We start from the raw sequence: 23,356 nt of genomic DNA, 5'->3' as shown, positions 1-23,356 counted from the left end.
TATTGTTATATTACAGTTGAATTTGATCTGTTTTGATCAATGCTGCCTTGACAACAGCAGTGTGGACCTACATCTTCAGAAACATCCCCAGAATCACAGTCTGTTGATGAGATGCATTAAAGAATCCAAAATTAAAGAGATTTTGTGAACAAGTTGTGTACTGATGAAAAATCCTTTGCTCTGCAATGACTTTTTACCAACACATACATTTTGAAAGTATTCCATGCAGAGCCACATAAATCATATCAATGTGTTATTTCCATGTTTGAAATAAATGTAGTGAACAGTTGATCTTGCAGTACAGAAACAGCTGTATTAGTCAAACACAGAACGACATTAGACCTGCTCTGTATTTGTAAAAGGAAAAGATTTATTTTTTCAGATTATTCAAAGCCAACTTAAAAAAAAAAGAAGGTTTTCCAGTGTTTTCAAATCATCATGATAAATGAAAATAAAAAAGAGCACTTAAAATCACCTAGTGTCTCAAAATCAGCCAAGGCTGTCGAGGTAAAATAAGTGTGTGAGCACTATCCCGTATCAAATACATCTGATGTTACTTGATAACCATCATACTATTTAAGGCATCTTGGTCATTAGGTTAAAACACATAATCAGTCACACTCACAAGCACACAGGTCCACAAGTTTCTCTGCAACACACTTGCATTCACACACAAATTAATAGTTTAAAACAAAAAAACTTGGACCTTCAATCATCAGGTAAAAGAAAAAAAAAAGACTTAAAATCTTCATCTGAAAACAGTTTAAAAAGCACAGACAATCTTTCCAAGCAGGAATATAGAAGTCATATTTGTTGTTCACTTGCACTTGTGAATGGAGACTGGACCGTGTCAGAAGACAAAGGTCACATTTGATTACTGACGTTTTCCCTTCTGTTTTCTTGAATTTCCTCACTCATCACTTAATGTGTTAGTTTAGATGGATCTTCCACTTAAAAATCTGAATTATGGGCCAAACGTTCATTGTAAAATCATTTTAGGACCAGAGTAGACAATGACCTCAGAAAGAGGACGTTTACAGATCATCATCATCTGTGCTGTCCCACGGCACACGACTTGGAGCTCGCCAAGGGAGGAGCTTATGTTTTTGTCAGGACCCATCTGCGACCTCCTCGTTGATCACATGTTGGTATCCCAGTGTCCTGATTGGTGATTTATGTGAGCAAATGACACTTAGGAGGACGATGATGAGGATGAAGAGCAGACAGCTGGACACCAACAGACTGATGATGAGCTCTGAATTTGGAAGTAAAACGTCAAATACTTTTAGACTCGAAGCAAGTGATTCATTCATGTGTGCGCGTGCTGAAAGCTTACCTTTATTTGTCCCATTGGAAGGCACTTGACACTCTTTATCCCTGTCGTCTGAAATCCAGGGCCTTGTAATCCTCACAAAGTCCTCCAGGGGGCAGTCAAGGGAGCAGCCTGGTAACTGCTGTGAGTAGGGATCCACTGTGCTGTCATTACGGTAAAACATGGACACTGAAACAGAGCTGGAGGCAGAGAGAGAGAGAGAATTATAAAATTATAATCGTTTATGATCACAGTACGCTTCAAAGGTGCTGAGGCACACACTCAAAATCATAAATCCTTAGTATTGATCCTTTAGAATAGATCTTCTATTGAGAATTTAAAAGCTGGAAGTGACGACGTTTTGGCTTAAACTCAATATTACAATGTTGAAACCGACAGCAAATGGTGTCATTTTATAGCACTATTTCACTTCGCAAACAGGACAGGATTTTCACAGGGAAAATAACAACTTGATTAACCCCCAAAAAAGCTGTGTTATTATCCCTCCCTACACACAGAAGGTGCCAATATGCCTTGTTTAGACTGCAACCGGCTTTCAGCAGTGCTGTCACTAAACACACCAGACTGCTCTGTTAAAAAGAGATCAATGCATATTTTCAGGATTTTTAAGTCTTTTTAACTGATCTATAGTTTGTGGATTTGTGGAGGCTGATTCTAACACTGTCATTCACAGTACATCACTTAATGTACCAGTACACAGATTCTTCCCTCGCAGACCTGAGGTCTCAACCCACTGTTTTTTGTCATTTTGCAGGTTTTACCATGTAGCAGAAACTATGAAAGGTGGTGAGATCAGAGTGCAGCACTTTAACAATCATTAAATTTTGCATTTATTAATCCTTTTTTGTATTTGTTAATGCATTTGTTTTCACTAAGCACTTTTTTACATTATGCATTGTCTGTAAATACAATATCTTTACTACATTTAGCTCTTATTTTCCCAAATTGCAAGTGTTGTTTAAAAGTGCTCAACCAGAAGTCTCAAACTCACAGCTCTGGAGTTATTTCTGTACGTTTTTTTTTAGTAATGGATACATTTTGCCTCATAAATACATTTTTATTGTGAACTATATCGTTCCATATCAACAGACACTTATTTTGAAATTCTGTGAAATATCACTTATTACTAGTATGGCTGTCGTGATGTCATGACGGAATATCGTGATACGAATTACTTTTCCCCCCCAAAAAATTGGACTGCAGACTGCATGCTTAGTAGCCCTTCTCAAAGATTCTCAAATAGGTGATGGGTTTGTCTTTGCTACTGCACTTAAATTCCTCCATTAGCATTTCACCAACATTGAGCTATTGCACAAATTACATGATGCAAATCATGCAAAAGACTCTTCAGAAGACTGTGGCAGATACAAGCCTTTTACAACCAGTTTGACAAAAGTTGGCTTATGTGATTATTTTAATAATTTGCATTCAGGGCAAAGTAGGCAAACAAACACCTGAGATAGGCGTTTAATTAGCCACCGGTTTATTACCTGGACTGAGAAGAATTTAAAAATCTTCTATTCGTTCTAGTGTTTCCACATTAATGGGTGTGTGTGTGTGTGTTTACCCATTGTCCTCTCTGTACAGTTCAAATATTTGACAGGCAGCGTATGGTGGCTGCCTCCCATTATACACATCTAAGCTCATATGAAGAGCAGCGATGGTGGAGTCATGCTGTGAACACACATACGACATGAAAACGTCAATACAGCAACACAGGAAACAGTGAAAAGTAATTGATGGTTTTACAAGCTCACCGCAGACAGCATCATCAGTTTCAGCTGCTGTTCCGGGTCTGGGGCGGCCATCTTGGTAAGATTCTTCACTATTTCACCCAACAGGAGGCCTAAAATATATTAATTTAATTACTTACTCCTATTTCAAAAATACACCTGGTGCAGTGGTGGATGCTGGTCTTTGAAACACGGGATGCTCATTTCAGGCCCGGTTATTCGTACATCAATTCTGCAAACGAAAAACTAGAACAAGGAAACGCGCTGATTATGTAAAACTGAAATGCTATAATAGTGTTTTTATTGACACTGTATATGTACAAATGGTAATGGGCAATATTGCCAAGCAAATAACACACAATGCTATTTGTCTACAAACTTTTCCACTGTTATACACTGTTGTGTATGTTTCTGCAACTCTCAATCAAAAACTGGTTCCGCCTTTCAGACAGTTTCTCCAATCGTCATGCTCCATTGACTCCGAGAGAAGCTGAGCTTCCGTGGAAGTGACGTTTTTTCCACATTTGTCCTACTATCAGCGTTGAGCTCACCGCAGTGAAAAAAACCTGTTGAAGCTGAGCTTCAAGGGGTTTTAATGCGGAGGAGCTACAGGGATACGAAAGTCACGCAAGACGATCCGCCATCCATGATAAACATCGGATTCTGAACAAACTAGTGACACGTTCTAATCACGTTCTAGTGCACGTTTAGTACTGAAATGTAAACACAACACTGACAACACAACAGCTGAGCTTCCCTTGCTGTCTTAGGGCAAACACCACTGATCTGGTGATATTAAACCAACAATGAAAATGTGTTTTTGTTTCACTTAAGCACCAACTGTAGAACAAGGGCACATTGGGGGTGGGAGACATTAACCTAAGTATCAACTCCACTTCTTTCTTGTACATAACAAGCACTTTTGAGCCATTCATGTCATTCAAAGGCAATGTAATAACATTATAAAAATGTAGTCCCTTCAAGAACATTCACCGACACATACCTCCCTGCAGACGACTCTTTTCTAGTTGTTTGTAGACTCCAAATATCGCCTGTGAAAACAAGATATCAAACCTCCATTTTACTTCAATTAAATAACAACATGGCAGTTAGACCGGGCAGATAGTGCAGTAGCTTTTACCTTAATTTCAAAGTCTTTGAGCACTTTGAGTCTTTGCAATACTTGAGGAGTCACCCAGTCGGGAGCTGACATGTTGTGACGGGACTGAACATGGAAAGAAAAAAAAAAAAGAAGAAACAAAATCACAATAAAGACTTAAAGAGAAAGAATAATAATGACAAAAAAGCAGTAATTTGGTTGGCATTTCCTCAGCACTCTGCCTCCACCTCTTTACAACCTCTGTACAACCATTTCTCATGTTGCTGTTAAATTATTTGGTGGCTTTACTTGGTGAACCTGCTTGTCCCAGATTTCATACTTTCTCACTGCCTGAATGGATCTACTGAATGTTATTCAAATCAGAGGTAAAAAGTGTGAATCCTATAACATGATGTGTTGTTTACTGGTGTGTCCATGTCCTACTTCCTATCTTTTTGAGGTCATTCGGTCCTCATAACCTTAAAGGTTCAGACTTGGTTTTAGATGTAGCAATAAGTTGTGATTGTGAAGGTTAGAGTACAGAACTAAGAAATGCTTGTCTATGAGTGTCCTCACTAAGAATTTAATCACATGTACCTGTATAAAGATTGCGGTTTCTCTGCAGTGTTTTGAATAAGGGATAGTGTATTTCACTGACATTTAATTTTCCTATCACCATGACAACTTTATGACAAAAACTGTGTATTCTAGATTTGTCACCAGGGCCACAAAATATAGAGAACATCACCACAATATCAACATTAACCAGTAAAAGTGTGTGTGTGTGTGTGTGTGTGTGTGTGTGTGTGTGTGTGTTTACCTCACAGAAGAGTGTGTCATACACACTCCAGATTGATTCCACACTGGTAGCATTCAGTCCAGTTTTATCCCCCACAAGCTCAATAATGTCCTATAGTGACAAGCACAATAAGCTCAGAGAAAAATAGTGATTAAATATAGAATGCTTAAAAAAAGTAAGTAATTATATTGCCACACTGCAAAATGTTTGAGTCTCCAAAGCTTACCTCATTGGTATTAATTTAATATAATTGTGTACATTATGGAATTAGATTTGTGTCAATATTTTATTTAAACAACACTTTTTCACTAAGCAAACTGTTTGAAAGTGCACTTTGTTTGCAAAGATCAAAATTGTGTTTGCTCCAACTGTTTTGCATTTGTCCTCCCTCACTTGTTGTTTGCACTGTTTCCAGGGAGTTTGCGTCTGGAACTCGTTCCGACTTTTCCCTGTCACCGTCCGACAAAAGAACTGTAAGTATCTAATGTTTGTCCACGTTAGATACTTTCACACGGACAGCGACTCCAAGCCTGTGACTACTTCCGTTTTTTTGAGCTGTCGCTCCAAAAGTCATTGGCCAAATCAACAGGCAGCTTCCTAAGGCCCGCCCGTGGTCAGAATGTCAAACCAAAGTCCACGGTGCAAAAGAACAAATCAGGGGGCGCAACGAACAAGTGAGTCGGAGCAAACTAAAGGAACTGTGGTGGATTTCCACAGGAGACGACATTCTCTTCCAACACCGGTGAACACCCAGGAAATGGACATTGAGATGGTAACATTTTATAAATACCTGGGTGTTCACATAAACAATAAACTGGACTGGTCAGATCATGTTGCTGCACTTTACAGGAAGGGTGAGAACAGACTTTTGGAGTTCAGGGAAAAAGTTCACTATCTTATCTCATCTTATCATATAAGTGTCACATTATTGAGGCATATACTTTATTAAGGAAAATATACAATACCTGGTATTTAATGGTCATATTAACAAATTCCTCTGCATGTTCAGTTTCACTCATCAGCTGTCTGTACCGAGGACAGTCATCCAGAGGAAATGAGAGAAGCTGAACGGAGACAGAGAAACAACAAGGGCTACGAATCACTCTGACCTTAGTGCACTCACAGGAAAAAAAAATGATCACCATCATATACACACCTTCTCTTCACTTTTTGGCAAGGTGTGGACAGGAATTGGCTGCCACTTCAGGTTAGGGTCAAATACCTGCTGACCACTGGGGGGATAGAGACCTAGATGGCGACAGGAGTCAGAGTAAGCCAGGCTGTTATGATGAAGAAGACGAGTCGTGAAGAACCAACAGTAGTGACAAACTGAAGAAAGGAGGAATGGGAAGAGTTATGGGATGTTCACACCTGCCAGGTTGGCCTCAGCGCTCATCAAAGTGCGATCATAGTCTGTACTGCGAACAAAGATCTGAAGAAAAAAAGAGAAATGCAGATGATGCGTTTGTCACTATTCATACATGTCAATGTACAAGTGCCTTTTCATAATTATCGAACAATAAGCATCAGAGTCATGTGATCAGACAGTGAAAAGGAGAGTCTGTCTCCCACCTCGTGTCTGTTGTATGATTCATTGAGGAAGCCATTGTATCTCTTCCTCAGAAAGTGACCCAACTCAAAGTGCTGCCGCATCCCTTCCTAAACACACACACACACACACACACACACACAGAAATCAACAACTACAAATGCATATCTTAATAACACATACATGTGTGGCAATTCTTAGCTCTCAACTACAAAGAATGCAGACTCAATTTACAAAGAGCAGGGAACCTCTTAAATGATGCACAAATAGAGACATGACATGAGCAAGAATAATTCAAGCACGGCTCAGGTCAGCAGGAGTTGTACCTGGGACAGCTGCCCAAAGCCTTGTGGCCAGTCACTCTCTTGGTATGGGTCTGTGGGGTAGGCTTTGATGGGCGATCGGTCTCCATGGCGAAACAGCTGGGAGGGGAAAAAGTAGATGTCAGGGCATGTGATGTGCAACTGCAATGAGGAAATGTCTATAATGGAGTAAGAGCCTGTAGCATTGAAGCTGCAGTGTGGAACGTTTTGTGAGCGGTTGCTGTTGATGTTATTATTCTCGCTCTGTTTCGTCTGTGTGAGCAGAAACAATGTAACTTTATTTATATGTTGCATCCTTCATCGTAAAATGGGCTCTGTAAGTCCTGACTACACAGAAGTCACAGAAGTAACATTGTTACACAGAAAACACAGATACTATAAACTTTATCCCACAATGCTTAGGAGCCGATACATAACCTTTACTATAGGGGTGGGAATCACAGGGTATCCCGATACGATACATAGTCCACAATACCAATAACATCACAACCATTTTGTGATAATCAATATATTGCAATCATATAGTGATACATCACAATATCTGTCTAACGGAAGAAAACAAAAAGTCTGTGAAAAGTTAAAAAGTGCAGGATTTCTCTTATTCACAACATAGAAAACAAAGTGCAAACATGAGGAAGGACAACAATATATATAACTAAATTGTTACTTTGTCCCACCCCTACTTTATTATGTCTTTATTGCCAAGGAACAGATAGGCAGCTCCTTTAAAAGAAGAATTAAATCAAAACCTGGTTCCTCATTTCATCAGTCTCACTGTGGGACAGAAGATCAGCTGACAGTAAAGGCCCTGTGAGGATAAGTCATATGTCCTCAAAGTCAAACAGCCAAATCCTGTCAGCCCAGATCTTTGAGAGTCACAGGGATTAGATGTGTTTGTTGAGAGACTAGAAAAACAATGAATAATCAAGGCTGGTTGGGGTGTTAATCACCAGTTGAGACAATAAGTGGAAAAGTTACAAGACGATTAACTCAAACTGAGCAGAACATGCGTCACAACATACTCAATAAAAGTCTCAAAACTTACACTTCCTTAAAAAGGACATTTTGGAGGATGTGCTTTCACAAACTGGACACATGTGAAACTTCCCTTGGTTATGATTAAAGATTTACTGTGTCATAAATTCCTCTCCAGTGTGTCTCTATCTAGTATTGTGACTACAATTGTTGTCACCAGTAGTTTGAGCACAAAAGAAAAAGAGAGTGGCTTTTTTTATTTCCTGCTATAAAGTATGTGTGACTGGATAGTGTATTGTCCTTTAAGCACTCCTATTCATATCTGCTGCACAGTCTGTTACAGGATATTTTGTTGACCTAGGTGACGTGGTTGTTTTTAAGAATGAGTGCAAAAATAAGAAATTACGTAAGCTTATTGACCTTATTTGGTGCACCAGGAAAAAAAATGTTAATGAAAACCTATATTGATCTGCTGGACATAATTTACCCTGTGCAACATATTTTGATGCTGGGACATGCAAGCCTGTGGATGACGTCATGACTTAATTAACACAGTCAATCATTTAAGAGCGAGTTCAATTCTAGTTCAGTTCTCACATCAGTAACAGATTCCACACCCGTAATGCTAAAATATAAAAACAAATATTACTTTAATTTAATATTTTCAGGACGCTGTTTATGTTGACAAAAATGATCAAAATCAAAACAGAAAGAGTTGCTGTTGCTGTGCTACATTGTAGACGTAATCATCGTCTGATTTTACCACATAGTCACAATGATTACACTCAATATGGCTCCTATTTTGCTGATGAACTTTGTCTCGACTAATTTCCCTGTCACATGTGAAAATCCACAGGTTGCTATGCTGTTAATTAAGTACAAAACAACAGGGTCACATGCACTTATGTGCAATTAAGGTGGTGGTCTAGTAACAGTGTTAACAATGCTTCAGAGGCACGCTCCAACTATACAAAACCATTTCAATTTTGACATTAAAAATATGTAATGGTATTTAACAGGCTATTTCAAGACAATATAGCTTTATCTCCAAGATTATTACTTTTGATACACCGATCTGTCACAATAGTCACACCAGTTTACTGATTTAATGTCATCACAGATGTGACTCTGCTCTGCATGAAATCAGAATCACTTACATATTCAATTTAACCGGTGCTTCCAGGGAGATAATAAATAATTGACAAGTAATAGCAATGTGTAGTTTGATGTCTGTCATGTTTGAACACAAGGAAGGACTTTGAGTTCTGAAGTAAGAATACATGTTGCTGTTGCTCAACCATAACAGTATCATGGGATTCAGAACACTGGTGGCGGTTTCTATGCAAGACACAATGTCCTACAGTGATATTATGCAAAGGTGGATTCCACCGTTGTATCTTTATCACTCACTCATCAACAAAACGTGTATAGAACATTACAGCTCCTTAGCCTTTTGTATATAGGTCGTGATCTAATCAAAGACATCATAGAAATATGGAGTTGCTCGGTGGACAGTCAATATGCCGAATTTACTTCAAGGCCACAACGACTCATTTCACAGTCAAATGAATAAACATGTTTACAAATAAGCAAAATCTGATACATTTTCAACAGGCGCCTGTCCACACTAAAGCGGCAAGGCAAATTTCGCAGTTGCTGATATTACTCACCACAGTCACATATACGAGTTTTCTTTCGGCTGTAGCTTGTCCACACACAGACCCCAGCGTAAAAAGAAAGAGCACCGTAGCAAACCTCATTGTGTCAATCTGTGTTACTTGTGAGGGCTGATTTAAAACACAACAACCCTGAATGCTAAATGTAAACAGCTAATAACTTCATCCTTCGCGTCTTCCCCGAACTCAGAAAAAAGAAGACCCGCCTCTAAATGGAAACTTCCGTAACCGCAACCAATCACAACGCTCCATCTGCAACTCTAACCCAATCAGAGGGCATGGTCTTCTGGTCTGCGGTCTGCAGTTAGACCTATTTGGTCAAGTCCGCCATTGTTAACTTCACCGGAAGTTGATGCACAAAATGTCACCTCGAAGTTAAAATAAATAAGCGTTTCTTTAGTGTTTAAAGCAACGCGAATATGCGCATATACATTTATACAGACGATTCCCATCTGTGAAAGTTAGCAATTATTTTGAAATACGTAGCCTGTATTTTGCTTTGTGCCTTGACACAGGCAGTAAAACGCTAACACGCAAAACCTGTTTTTCGTGTACAGCTGCAGTGTTTTTGTAAATAAATCTTTTAGTTTTTCTTCATTCTAATTTACACTTTAATTACACTATTTTAACATGCAGTAAATTGAAAATAACTCCCAAATATTGGAAGTTATTCTGGAAAAATGGGCAAAACTTACTCACAGGATTTTTTTCAGTCCCTTTTATGGTTAAAATCAATATGGTAAAAGGGAAAAAACAAAAGTGTAGACAGACATTTTTAGGGTTAGGTGTTAAAGGGTTAAGGTAAAATTGGAAGGAAAAAACAGGGGGAATCCTCATTCATTTTCCTCCAGCACCTGAAATTCCCCTCTTGAGCCATTAGAGGTCAACATTGTTTCTTTTGCAGTCAACCCAGCAAGCCTCTTAAACACATCATTATCATACCCATCACAGTCAATGTAACTGTAGTGTTTGTTTGGGTTAGTAATTTAACCATATGTAATAATGACATGAATCACTGGTTGTGTGTGATAGGTCATGTATTCAATGTTACAGCAAAATGTCACATTTTAATTAGAGCAAAACAGATTCATTAATCAGTTAGTGTAGAGTTCCATCTGCTTTAGTGTGACATAGTAATGATATTCTTTGCATTCTAAAACTTACAAGATTAATTGTTTGACTTTAAAATGTGCTGCTCTAGTAATAATTGCAGTACTTTGAATAGAATGTGTGGGTGTACACAGGCTTGTATTTACACGTTGAGACCTTTCATCTATATCTGGTGAGATAACCTCAAGGCACTGAGTCATCAACACTCCTGTTTGAAGTGAACAACAATTCCGGGGCCGTTATAAGTTCAAACTGTACTGGTGGAAGCTTTGAGGTTTGAAATAAGCAGTTAACATGAGAACCTTCAGTTTTGAGCAGACCAGTCTCACTAAATCTGAATGTGTTTCACAGAGTGAAAAGCAGCTTTGTTGTGTGAGGATCTGGCAACCAAGAGGCACTAAGCCTATGGTGGAGTTTACTCTCAGCCACTGATCCACACAGGAGCTGGAAGCCTGTGACACCAGTAGAGGTCACCGGCGACGAGCCCAGTAGGGCTGCAAGTAATAATAGCATGTATTAAAGTCTTACCCCTGTGGTGTTTTTCAAATGATCAATTCTGTTTTAATGTGGGCTTCAAAGGTAAAACCTGAATCTAAAATTACACCAATGAAAAAAAAAATTGAAAACTGAATTTGTTTTCACTAAAGTGACATCCATATTTGACAGAAATACAACAACAGTCTTGGACAATCAAGCGCCATAAACTGCAGATAAATCTGGACTTTTGATGACTTCTCATGACTTCAGCTACAAACCCGACACTCAAGGTGGAAGTGAGAATCATCTGGAGAGACAACATGACGGGAGATTTTTCTGTGACTCACAGTGAGAGTCGCTACGCTGGGGCCCATTCCCATTCACACTTGGGTTGTTTAACACAGAGTTGAAAATTAACCAGTGATGGAAAGAATCCCAAAATATACTGAGGTAGAGGGGCTCCTAATTTGCAGGTGTTTTTCCTACAGGCATCAAGTCTGCATATAGAAGAGGAAAATACATCTTATTTTAAGATGAGTAATAGAAGCATATTCATTTCACACTCTTTCATGGTGGGTTGTAACCCCTCAAATATTAGATCCTTCACTTAAGCAAACGCCCAGATTAGTGTTGAAATAAATCCTGTGGGAATGTATGAGCATGCCACATCCCACGGCCTGCATATAAATACACAGAGTAGAATAACAACAATATTCCCTCAGTATTACTGCCAATTGCCAGTGACATGTCATCAATAATCTCTTTGAACTCTTTTGTTTTTTTTCCTCAGGCTGTGCCTTCAAACGTGTCACTAAATCCTGGTGGAGGTGTTTATGTTTTTGCTCATATCTGAGATTATAGGTGGTGGCTAATGTGGAAAACACATGCTGCTGTCGGGCTTAACCCCTGGTAAATTAACACTTGTGCACAAAACAGGAAAATAGGCAACAAGACCACACACAAGACAAGAATAACAAACAGCAATGAGAACAATAATGATTACAGAATAAAGGGATTAACCTTAATCTGCAGTGTTTATGTGTTTGTATCGGGGGAGATATTAAGAAGCAACACCCTCCTGTCATGTAAACAGTCATGATCTTTTCACACTGGACACCAATGTGCAAGAGGTGTAATCTGTTTGTTCGGAGATTATGAAAAACCAATCCACGTGTGGGTGTTTGAGTGAGTGTCAAGGGGGTTTGGTGGTTGATCTTCCCCCACATGGACATGACTAATGATCATGAAGATCACAGGGAGAATTACTAACATAATTACCAAGATGATCTGATGAACAACAGATGCCTGCAAGCTGTCTCCTGTGTGAAAGCTTACTGAGGAAATAGTATTTTGTGTGCATATAGTTGAAGCTCTGCAGGGTGATCCCGAGCAGCCAGATGATGGCAGCATCTCTGCAGCTTGTTTTTCTCACACTCAAGGCTCTGACGCATTTGCTTTAGTCATCCCCCCACTGTGAGAAGGCTGTTTTTCATTCAGCAAGAACCTTTTTTTTTTTGTAAATACGCAGCAAAGCACAGTTTAATCACCAAACAATATGAAACCACAGACAAATCACGGCCAACTCTCCACAAATGCTTGCTTTGTTTTAAAGCACTAAAACAACCTGGATTTTAATAGATGACAATGACAATAATTATTGCCAAAAGTGTACACAATGTTTGTGTAAAAAAGGAGCATTAATAGTGAGGAGCTGAAATAGGAGAAGGCAAGATTCCACTTGGAGAGAAATACCCACAGGTTTAAAAATAGGCCACAACACTACTTATATAACAAGTGGAACATCAGGGTTGTTTACAATGGTGCTGCCTGCTTTAAAAACAAAAGTGCATAGTATCAGTGCAATCACTTGAAGTAAGTGTACAAGTGATACAATGTAATACTACATCTTAATTCTACAATCAACCAGACTTTAATTAACCAGCAATTAGGTTCTACTGGTCCTGAATGAAAGAGTTATGTACAAACAGGATCTAATACATTTAAAATGTTTATTATTGTGCATTTATAATAACACACGTTGTTATTACAATATAACAATGCATGCCTGTGTACGTGTTGTATAAGTGCACTTGCATACAGTAGCATATACAGTACAGAAGGATACACAGCAATTCATGTTATTCAATGGGATCCTGCTCCTCTTTCTGTTGCGACTGTGAGAAGCGGGGGGCGTGGCCTGCTCGCAGTGAGCCAATAGGCAGCGCCACAGCGGGATGACAGACAGGCACGGCCCCTGCAGGACGCCCCGCCCCTCTATGACTCTGTGTTTTATTCTGTTTTTAGAGCACCAGCAGCGTCACATGTTGTTTTTCTCCAGGATCAGATCAGTGCCTGCTCTGGTGCCACTACACTGTCTCATCTGCCACAGCTGACGCACATGTAAGTGTCTGCAATGGATTAGATTCAAACGTGTTGTCTTTTCTTTTTTTTAAAAAAAAACCAAAACTTTTTATTCTTGCTGGTTATCCAGAAAATAAGGACTGTGCTTGTTTTGCAACTTGGAAATAGTAGTGGCGAGAAATGGCAAGTCCTCCGACGACGGGAGGACACCTGTTATCTAATGGGACGAGTGGCGTGAAGAAGTGCGGTTATCTAAGGAAGCAGAAACACGGACACAGGCGCTTCTTCGTTCTGCGGGAGGCGACCGAGCGCTGTCCGGCGCGCCTGGAGTATTATGAAAGCGAGAAGAAATGGAGGAACAAGTCCGCAGCGAAACGGTTGATATCTTTGGACTCATGTCTGTGCGTAAACAAACGGGCTGACGCCAAACACAAGCACCTCATCGCCCTCTACACCAAGGACGAGTACTTTGCTGTGGCTGCGGACAACGAGCAGGAGCAGGAGAGCTGGTACACGGTTTTGACTGATTTAATATCTGAGGGGAAAGTGTTCGACAGCCCCGCAGCCACCTCCTCCTTAGTTGGCTTTGAGGAGGCCAGTTATGGACTCATTACTCCTGCAACTGCTGCATATAAGGAGGTTTGGCAGGTCAACATGAAATCCAAAGGCTTGGGTCAGATCAAGAACCTCACTGGAGTGTACAGGCTGTGTTTGTCCAGCCGGACTATCAGCTTTGTGAAATTGAACTCTGAAACAGCAGCTGTCAGTTTACAGCTCATGAACATCCGCAGATGTGGTCACTCAGACAGTTTCTTCTTCATAGAGTTGGGGCGGTCAGCGGTCACTGGGCCAGGGGAGTTCTGGATGCAGGCAGAGGACTCCGTGGTGGCACAGAACATCCATGAGACCATCTTGGAGGCCATGAAAGCCATGAAGGAGCTGTCTGAGTTCAGGCCCCGAAGCAAAAGCCAGTCAGCAAGCACTAACCCCATTTCTGTGCCCACACGACGGAACCTCAACAACCCCCCTCCTAGTCTGACTGGCCTGGTGAGGAGGTCCAGGACAGATAGCATGGCAGCCTCTTCCCCGGGGAGAAAGTTCACATCCTGTCGGATAAGAACGGCCAGTGAGGGAGATGGATGTGTAACCCGGCCCGTTTCCATGTCCATATCTGTGAGTGGGAGTCCCACCAGTCCAAACTCTGGGAATCACCTCATCAGGTCCCACACCCTCAGCAGTGGGCGCACCTGCAGAATGCTAGAGTCAGCCTCCAGCCTGCATCACAGCCGTTCCATGACAATGTCCAACTCTCCTCCGGCTGCATCCAGCCCCATCAGTGTGTCTCCAAGAGGTGGGGCTAGTATCTCCACTCCCGACAAAGCCAGGCGGCCGTTCAGCTGCAGCGCCTCCATCTCTGGCTCCCTCAGTGACACAGGCTTCATACTGTGTGATGACTACAGCTCCAGTCCAGGCGATCTCAAATTTCTCCCCCTGACCCGCAGCAACACCCCTGACTCTCTGTCCAGCACACCTCCATCACGTGACATCAGTGACCCCTGTGGTTACATGATAATGGAGGGCGCAAATGGGAGTCAGACATTCGACAAGGCTTACAGGAAGCGGACGCACTCCCTCACCACACCACGTCAGAAAAGGGTAGTGGCGCCGCTTTCCTCTGCCTCACTGGATGAGTACACGCTCATGAGAATGGCACATGGACAGAATTGTCACTCCGCCTCACCCAAAGTCTGCTACCCTGAGGATTACGGAGACATTGAAATTGGTTCATCCAGGAGCTCAAGTAGTAACATCGCCGATGATGGTTACATGCCGATGACTCCAGGTGTAGCATCACACTCTGGAAAAGCAGATAACTATGTGCCCATGAGCCCCATGTGTGTCTCTGCTCCAAAGCAGATTGTGAATCCCAGGGTGCATCCTCAGGTGGCTGCTGGTGGCAGCTTCAAAACCAACTCCCCCTGCAGTAGCTCTCTGGAGGACAATGGCTACATGAGAATGTGGTGCAGCTCCAAATCCTCCATGGAGAGCCTAGACAAGCATGGTGAATACATGAACATGTCACCCGGAAATCCACCTTCTCTCCAGACTCCCCCTGACTACTACCAGGGTCCGGTTGCTTGTGAACCAGCAGCAGTGAAGTCAGCTCACCAGGCCGGCTCCTTAACATTACCTGCTAAGCTTCAGACCTCAAAGAATGACGATAACAGCCAGTATGTGTTGATGAGTCCTCAGAGTTTGAGGCAGAAGGGTGGAGAGTCTGACTACTACTCCGTGATGCAGCCCAGTGCAGCACAAACCTCACCACTGAGCCCCTCAATGCCGTCTCCTGTCAGGCACGGCCGCGTGGAAAACCCAGCCTACAGAGGGAGGTTGGGCAGACCCAACAGGTTATCCCTCGACAGTGTGAGGACGCTCCCCAGCATGAATGAACACCCCCTGCCTGGAGAGCCCCGGAGTCCCGGGGAGTATATTAATATTGACTTCAGCTGCACTAGATTCTCCCCACACTCCACCATGTCCACAGAGAGCCAGTCCTCATCTCTGGGCTCCAGTGGAGAGGTCCAGGGGAGGTCGTCGCTGACAGACTACATAAACCTGGACCTGGGCTCACACTCACCAAAGGAGGCTGACACTCCTACTGAGCGCCTGGACACACTCCCAGAGTTATCTATGTGCCCCTGCTCAGAGGAGGATGGTGTGTACCATCTGGGCAGTGAGAAAGGGTCTCAGGGCCTCGGAAATGAGGTGAAAAATGACTACACAGAGATGGCATTTGGAATGACCAGCTCGCCTCCACAGCTTGTTCCTCAGAACACAGCAAGGTATGTGCACCAGTGCTAGGAAGGAGCAGTTTTGTGATTTGTAATGGACTATTTCTGCAGTCTAGCTGCATGATTTATCACACACAGGCTGAATATAATGATTTGGGTATTATAGGAACAGCTTACTGTCATTTTAATCCCTCTGAATAAACCAACACATTTTTTCACAGAGTGAATAAATGTTAAGACTGATATGACGACTGATAATGTAAATACAAGTAGTTGAGAGATGGAAATGATCATTACCAGAATCAGGAAAGGCTGTTAATATAGGTATTATAGTACGACTGTGTAATAATTAAATCTAAATAAGTTAAAATGTTAAACCTTTGCTTGACATTTGCTCTCTTATTTTGAACTTTTGAGCAGCCAGAGCAACAGGGAGAGGAGGCTCTCTCAAGAGGACCAGGGAGTCCCAGAACGCATCGGGGTTTTCCTGCTGGGGGCCACATCATCCAACACAGTGGACCCTGACTGCTCTGCCAAGGTGATCAGGGCCAACCCACAGGGACGCCGGCGCCACAGTTCCGAGACTTTCTCCTCCACTGCCACTGTAACTCCTGTCTTCCCCTCCTTCGCTCATGGCGAAATGGTGAGGAGGCCCAGCTCAGTTGAGAACATCTCATCCCGCAGCAGTGAGGGCTCTGACGAGGAGTATGGCAGCCCGGTGAACCGCCAGGCCTCAGCTGGCTACCCCAATGGACTGAACTATATTGCCTTGAACCTGCTGGACAACAGAGATGTGAAGAAATGCGAAGAGCTGGTTGGCTTCAATCCCACTAGCTGCAAAGGGGGCATCAATGGATTACTCAGCACTCCATATGTCTGTTTGGGATTCAAGGAGGCTGCCACCACTGCCAAAGGTGAGCGAAGTTGTTGTAAAATGAGCAACTGCTAAATAATCAGTCGTTTTATACTGCAGAAATTGTTTTGTTTTTTTGCAGGAGGGATCAAAAATATTTAATAGTTTTAGCTTGATAAGACGAGAAAAAAAACGATGAGAAGAGTTTGTTTTTATTGTATGGAAATAGAGCTGTCCTGCACAGTTGGCAGTCAAATAGCAGAGAGCAGTAAACAAGGAGGAAGGCAAACGTGCATTTACCCTGCATTCAAATTCAAACTGGCTCTGTGGATTTCCGAGCACGTAAGTGGGCGGTGCTTCCGCTGCCTGTGGGTGCTTCTCATAAGCTCCTGTCTCCTGAACACTTGTGGCTCCTGTGACACACAGAGCTTATTTGTAGCTACAATTTACTTCCGGCAAAAGCAAACACACACAGAGCAGTGTTTGTGAGTCCTTGCGTGAAAATGAAAAGCAGAGCTGCAATGATAGTCTGCATTTCCCTCGCTGCCTTTTTTGGAACATCCCTGTTTTGTATTTCCCTCAGCATGTGAACGCAGCACGAGGCTGCTCTGAAACGTGACCAGGCTGAGAGCTTTGAAGTAAACAAGCACCATGACAGAGCAGGATGCTGCCTCCCTGCTGCTGCTGCTCACTTTAGAAACAGAAATACACAAGTAGATCATGTATTATGTTTATTTTGTATTAAATACAGATAAATACAAATAACAGAAAAACATCAAATAGAAAATGTACATCGGCAGAGACACTGGAGGCATCCAATAGTTCCTTATTTTGTGTATAAAATGCTTTGCTATGGCTTGTTATTGGCAGGAATGCTGATAGTTAGAGTGTCACACTAAGCTACGAGCATTTCCGGCTGTTGTACAGTTGGGTAGGCAATAGGATGTGTTGCACATTGATGTAACCTCGATGGAACCTCTTAATGCCACCAACCAGTGATCAATACTGTTGCCCAGAATATCCAAATGAAAAAAAAGAAGCTGTGGCATGGGCCAGTGGGCAGCATGAATAAAGATTGCACGGTGTGTTGACAGTAAAGCCTAGTTTGACCCTCTGTCTCCACACCATTTATCGGACACAGTGAGCTCACATGTGTTTGTGAGCACGTACAGGTCTGTGTGTGTGTGTGTGTGTGTGGGGGTACATTCACATGTGAGGCCCTGAACAAGTAAACAAATGTTTGCTTGCGTGTGTGCGTGTGTCCTTGTAGGCAGCGAGTGAAAACAACAAAGTGGGCGAGTTGCTATGCGGCCGTCAGGTAACTGGATGTCATGGTCCGCATTCCTGGCAGAGCGGCTTTGAAAAGACGCAGTGAGGGGAGCCTGTTTTTGTTGAATAGAAAGTTGCTTTTATTTCACCTCCAGGCTCTTGTGAAGTTATGTGTGGACAGTGTCTGGTGAATAAATAAAATGAATTCTGGTAAACAAATAAAGGAATGCACCGCCCCCTCACACACGCACACACACACCGTATGGAAAATCAATCATTTTTCTCAGACTTCAGCCTTAATTTATGTTCTCTTTAATTTCACAGCAGTGTGAAATCTTCGATAATGAGACTTTGGCTGCTCCACAGTTCATGACGCAGTCGGCTGCATCAGCACAATGATTGTTTACATGTTTGTTGTTTTGCACACGTTCTGTTGTCATGTTTTGATGGAGTGCAAATGTGGTGCTAATGAACCTTGCTAAATGTGAGTGTCGTGGGAGACGGAAGGGAAGGGAGTGCAGCACATGCATGTGGACTCCAGCACGTACGCACAGTGGAGTGGGTGTTTTTCTTCCTTTCTTTTTTTTTTTTTTCTCCCAGTGTCGTAGCTCGCATTTGTGAACACTTGGCAGCTATATGAAGAGAGAGAGCAAAAGGGGTCTCTTGTGTTGTTTTTCAGAGCTGCCTGCCTGACTGTTTGTGTGTGTGTGTGTGAGAGAGAATGAATGCATGCATAATGGGGCAGAATGGCACGTGCACTCTGCTGCCCTTCTGCCTCATCAAGTTGTTCACTTAGCAGAAGTAAGACGAGCAGAGAGTGGGGGGGGGTTAGGCATGGGCTTAGCTCACTTAACAAACTGTAGTTGATCATGGAAAACCTGGACCACACACTGGACAGACAGTGGAGCACCTCCTAGAACAGGCTCACAAGGACCGTTACGGGAAATCATTTCAACCAACTGCTATAAAAGTGATTTTATAACTTTTACCGCACACAGTACTGGTTGCCTCTTGATTTGAACCCTAAACCAAATTCATCTCCTTAACCCAAACAAGTTGTTTTGTTGCCTAAACTTCACAACCTGCAACTGAAAAGTGCCTGAAGGCAAATGTCTCCTAACTGCATGGCAGAAAAGATTGCTTGTTTACTGACCCACTCCCACTGCTGTTTGGCAAAGTGGGTGAAGCAGGTGGGGTTAGGGTAGAGGAGGAGGGCTTTAGTTATGTGCCTATCATGAAGCAACCATGAGATGAGCGATGCTAAAGTTGGCAGGTTTTTATTCCAGTTAAACACTGCGATACGTTGATTCAGGTGATTAGTTTACCCTCTGAAAGTCTGTTTTGCTGGATTTAAAACCAGGTCTGACTCTTGGGTCAATGTAATTCCTGGATGAGTGCCACTGCTCTCTTTGTCAGGATCAAAGCATTGCTAACCTACAAGAATCAAGCATTGATCGAGACCCACGTGAAATGTGAGTGCTGTTCTCAGTCAATAAAAAACCTGTTGACAGCTGGATACATCCCCGTCAACTTTGACGTCTTAGGGCCTCGATACAAGAATACATTTCGGAGAATCGGTTGGGTTTTTATCCACGTGGAACCTGCATTCTTAGAAGCTTGTAAATGCTATTTTTGGAAAACGGGCCCTAGAATGAAAAAATCTAAAAAAAAAACATTTCCTGTTTACAACCAATACAGTCCTTAGGGAATACAATGATGTCATAGTCCTACCTCTCTCTTTCTTTGTCGTCATCATTGTCTTCTTCTTGTGTTTGGAGATTGTTTTTTTTGGTATACTGCTGTGGCAGCATTACAGCACCACATGCAGGCCTGGCACATGTACTACATGAGTCGTTTTTGGGGGATTTCTCTGCACTTAGCCGTGGCTAACAGCAGCTCAGCCAGGTGGATGTTCTGTACCAGACCCAGATTAGCCGTCTCTGTCCAAAACCTTTGTCTGAAAACAACAAGTAACTGCACTGTGACTATTTAATAACCTTGATCAACATAGTTGGGCCTGTTTACCAGTTATGTACATCTCATGGTGTTTTGCCCTGAGTGTGTATACATTTTATTATCAAAATAGCAGGTAGAAGATGGAAGGTTATAAATATGCCTAAGTGGGCTTCAAGACCAGAGGAGGCCTGCTGTGACACTCCAGTGCCCCTCCTGAGTGCCTGTGGCAGATGGGTGTGTGTGTGTGTGTAATTAGGTGAGGGGTGGTGTAGAATAAGGGTCACACACCTGCCACTCTTTCTTTGCACACATACAAACACTCTCATCACATGACTTTCCTTCCTTCTGTATACATGCCACTATGAACTATGAATACCAGACGGTGTCTTACGTCCACACCCCCCTCTCTATACTTCCATTAATGACAGTCGACCATCTGCCGCGCCCACAGGCTGCAGAGAGCATGACCGTCCGCTGCATGCGTGTGCGTGTGTATATGTGTAATTTGTCGGCCTGATTAGTGGCATTCGTGTCCATCCAGTCAAATCCCTTTCCCTCTTAACGTCATTCAGTCAGTATTGTTGTGAGTGATGTCACCGTCTGTCAAACCACATCTGCATCCAACTGTTTTTATGCACATGTTCAAATTGGACATTAAAGTGAAAGTAGATGACAAAAAAAGAATCTCAAGTGATTGAGATAATAATAAGTAATTTACTAAAATGCTTGGTTTGAGTGGTTTTTTTCCCCATATAGTTCACCAGTTTCTTTGCTCCTTTTAAGACAAGAACATTTATATTTTTCTTTTTTGATCAAAACAATACAAAGGTAAACACCTTTTGAAATGTATCTGACATTTTATTTCCCAATCAGTTTATCAAGGAATGGAGAAAGGAATCAACATCAGTGGCTTCATCTAATAGTTGCATTTTTCATTGTCTGCAAACTATAAAAATGTAATACTTACATGATAGAAGCAAGGTTCTCAGCTGTGCTCATTGTTAGAAACTCTAAATTGACCCCAGCCACAGCAGGGGCCACATCCAGTGTACTCCTAGTGCCTAGTGGATGAATGGGAGGGTTACATCAGGAAGGGCATCCGGCATGAAAATCTCTGCCAAATCAATATGCGGATCATTTACTGTGGCAACCCCGACAGAGGGAGAAAAAAGGAAAAAAAATGTGGTAATGCTTCATTACATTTCATCTACATTACATCTATTAGGATGAGTATTGTGATCTTTTAATTACATCATGTCGATGCACCACCTTTTTGTGCCAGGCTCTGACTTTGTTCACATTATGTTGTGACTCTCGTCTGCTCACACACACACTGAGATGGAGACATTTGCATACAGTACAAGGGCTACACTGAAACGACATTGTCCGCTGCTAAAATACCATCCATCATCATTACTCTTAAAGGTGACACCTGATTGCAGCCATTAGCCTGATTGTTCATTGCTGCGTCCCTGCACGTCCAGCTCACTGTGACTGACACATACTGTTCAGCTGTTAAGTGGTTTGTTTACATCTGCGACAGAGCGGCACTGGAGCCAAGGTCTTGCAGACATATCAAAGCAGAGCAAATGGCCAAAGTGGCAAATCCAGAAATGCCATGTTACTTGATATACAGTGAATAAACATGCGCACATAACACTGCAGGCTCCAGTGTCAGACTTTCCACTGTGTGTGTTTATGTGGCATGGCACAGGAAGGAGGGGGGCTAAAGTAGGCCGGGATGTTCCAGACAGAAGCGCTAGCTGCTAGATAACTGCGTAGCCAGCTTTCCCCACCTTTAGCCAGTCATGGCTCCAGATGAGATTACAGACTCTGCAGGTGAGATTAGGTGACCAGGGGCAGATCAGTGGGAGCCAGAGGCTACTCCACGGCCAGCATCTGGGAATACATAACCCAAACTGTAGGCATTTGTTCACCTCCACGTGTTCATATCAAGCTAAAATGAACAGATTTAAGTGGAAACTGGCTGCGAACCTTGTGTGGCATTGAAGACCAATATTCCCTGTCAGCTGTGATATGACCCTACATTGAAAAAAGTGATATATTTTTTATGTTTTATTGCGTGACGGCTCCAAAAATGGCAGTTTTTAAGAAATTCTGAGAAAATCATATCCTACTGAGGTACTGACTACCCAGAAACCAGTATCCAGGCCTCTGGGATTTGTCTCTTTCATCCCCACACCCTCTTCCCGTAAACAATCCTCCTCAGCCTTTCAGAGGTGGACTCTTCCTGGAAGCTTCCAGTTGAGCCAGTGCCCCTCCCACCACTTGACCACGATCCCAACCCTGAATAAATCCTTCCTGCTCTGTGCTTGTAATATCACTACGCACACGTGCACACATATGATCAATGTTTGATGCAGTATATGTGCAAACACAGCTCTAATATCAAAGATGCATGAGCCACTGCACTGCTCACTCCCGCTGCTGCAAACTAGTCCTCCCTCTGTTCAGAGTGTGTCCATAGCAACATGCGACGGCAGGCCCCAACCCCCATCACTGCACATCCCACCCAAGATTATGTAATTGTGACCGTTGCCGACCAGCATCCAACTCTCAGCCTTCCCCCAACCATCCATCCTTTTTCTAGAGCTTCCCAGGCAAAGTGGATGGTGTGTTAGGAACAAAACATGATGGGAGTAGGTCGGTGCAAAGTGGTGGTTTGTAAGCACGAGCTTCCATTAATTCTGTGTTTCTCTTTTTTGTCATTTCTTTCAGACTGAGAGACTCCTCCGTCCTCTGACTTGGCATCTTCATCAACCTGCTGCTCAAATAACCCCACCACCACCACCACCACCACGAAAAATCGACTTTGCCCTTCCACTTGGTTCTGAGGCCACGAAAGACTCTCGGCAACAAACACACACACGGAAACACATGCGAGTAGGATACGAGCACGTCAACAGCTGTGCGTGTCATGAATTTGCTAAAGGCAGGAGAGGTGTTCTTATGCGTGCTTGTGTGTGTGTATTGGTGAGTCTCATGTTTCCATTTCCCCCTGTGACCCAAATTGTGGGGCAAGCACAGAAA

General features: G+C 42.5%; 2 protein-coding genes across 2 annotated transcripts; one reads left to right on the top strand and one right to left on the bottom strand.

The window, feature by feature from the left end:
* Positions 1 to 291: 291 nt before the first annotated feature.
* acp2 (acid phosphatase 2, lysosomal) lies at positions 292 to 9,684 on the bottom strand. The gene is made up of 13 exons (XM_044019530.1): positions 9,482 to 9,684; positions 6,840 to 6,935; positions 6,537 to 6,623; positions 6,336 to 6,396; positions 6,121 to 6,212; positions 5,930 to 6,028; positions 4,986 to 5,075; positions 4,208 to 4,291; positions 4,070 to 4,118; positions 3,091 to 3,179; positions 2,901 to 3,007; positions 1,337 to 1,512; positions 292 to 1,255 (listed from the first exon to the last, which is right to left on the bottom strand). Exons 1-13 carry the CDS (start codon positions 9,569 to 9,571, stop codon positions 1,110 to 1,112), a joined length of 1,266 nt encoding a protein of 421 aa, XP_043875465.1. The 5' UTR covers positions 9,572 to 9,684; the 3' UTR covers positions 292 to 1,109.
* A 3,692-nt stretch (positions 9,685 to 13,376) lies between these two features.
* irs2a (insulin receptor substrate 2a) lies at positions 13,377 to 23,106 on the top strand. The gene is made up of 3 exons (XM_044016344.1): positions 13,377 to 16,278; positions 16,648 to 17,141; positions 23,045 to 23,106. Exons 1-3 carry the CDS (start codon positions 13,616 to 13,618, stop codon positions 23,047 to 23,049), a joined length of 3,162 nt encoding a protein of 1,053 aa, XP_043872279.1. The 5' UTR covers positions 13,377 to 13,615; the 3' UTR covers positions 23,050 to 23,106.
* Positions 23,107 to 23,356: the final 250 nt, after the last annotated feature.

This window comes from Solea senegalensis, linkage group LG2 (genome assembly GCF_019176455.1).
Source record: "Solea senegalensis isolate Sse05_10M linkage group LG2, IFAPA_SoseM_1, whole genome shotgun sequence".
NCBI lineage: Eukaryota > Metazoa > Chordata > Actinopteri > Pleuronectiformes > Soleidae > Solea > Solea senegalensis.
The sequence above is the reverse complement of the archived record's forward strand: the minus strand, read 5'-3'. Positions and strand labels throughout refer to the sequence as shown.

Excerpts from the sequence above, each read along its gene's own strand:
- acp2 (XM_044019530.1), bottom strand. The coding sequence starts at position 9,571 with ATGAGGTTTGCTACGGTGCTCTTTCTTTTTACGCTGGGGTCTGTGTGT. Across the intron at positions 6,624-6,839 it reads GCTTTGGGCAGCTGTCCCAG|GAAGGGATGCGGCAGCACTT; the intron begins GTACAACTCCTG and ends GTGTGTGTTTAG. Across the intron at positions 6,397-6,536 it reads AATCATACAACAGACACGAG|ATCTTTGTTCGCAGTACAGA; the intron begins GTGGGAGACAGA and ends TTTTTTCTTCAG.
- irs2a (XM_044016344.1), top strand. The coding sequence starts at position 13,616 with ATGGCAAGTCCTCCGACGACGGGAGGACACCTGTTATCTAATGGGACG. Across the intron at positions 16,279-16,647 it reads GTTCCTCAGAACACAGCAAG|CCAGAGCAACAGGGAGAGGA; the intron begins GTATGTGCACCA and ends ACTTTTGAGCAG.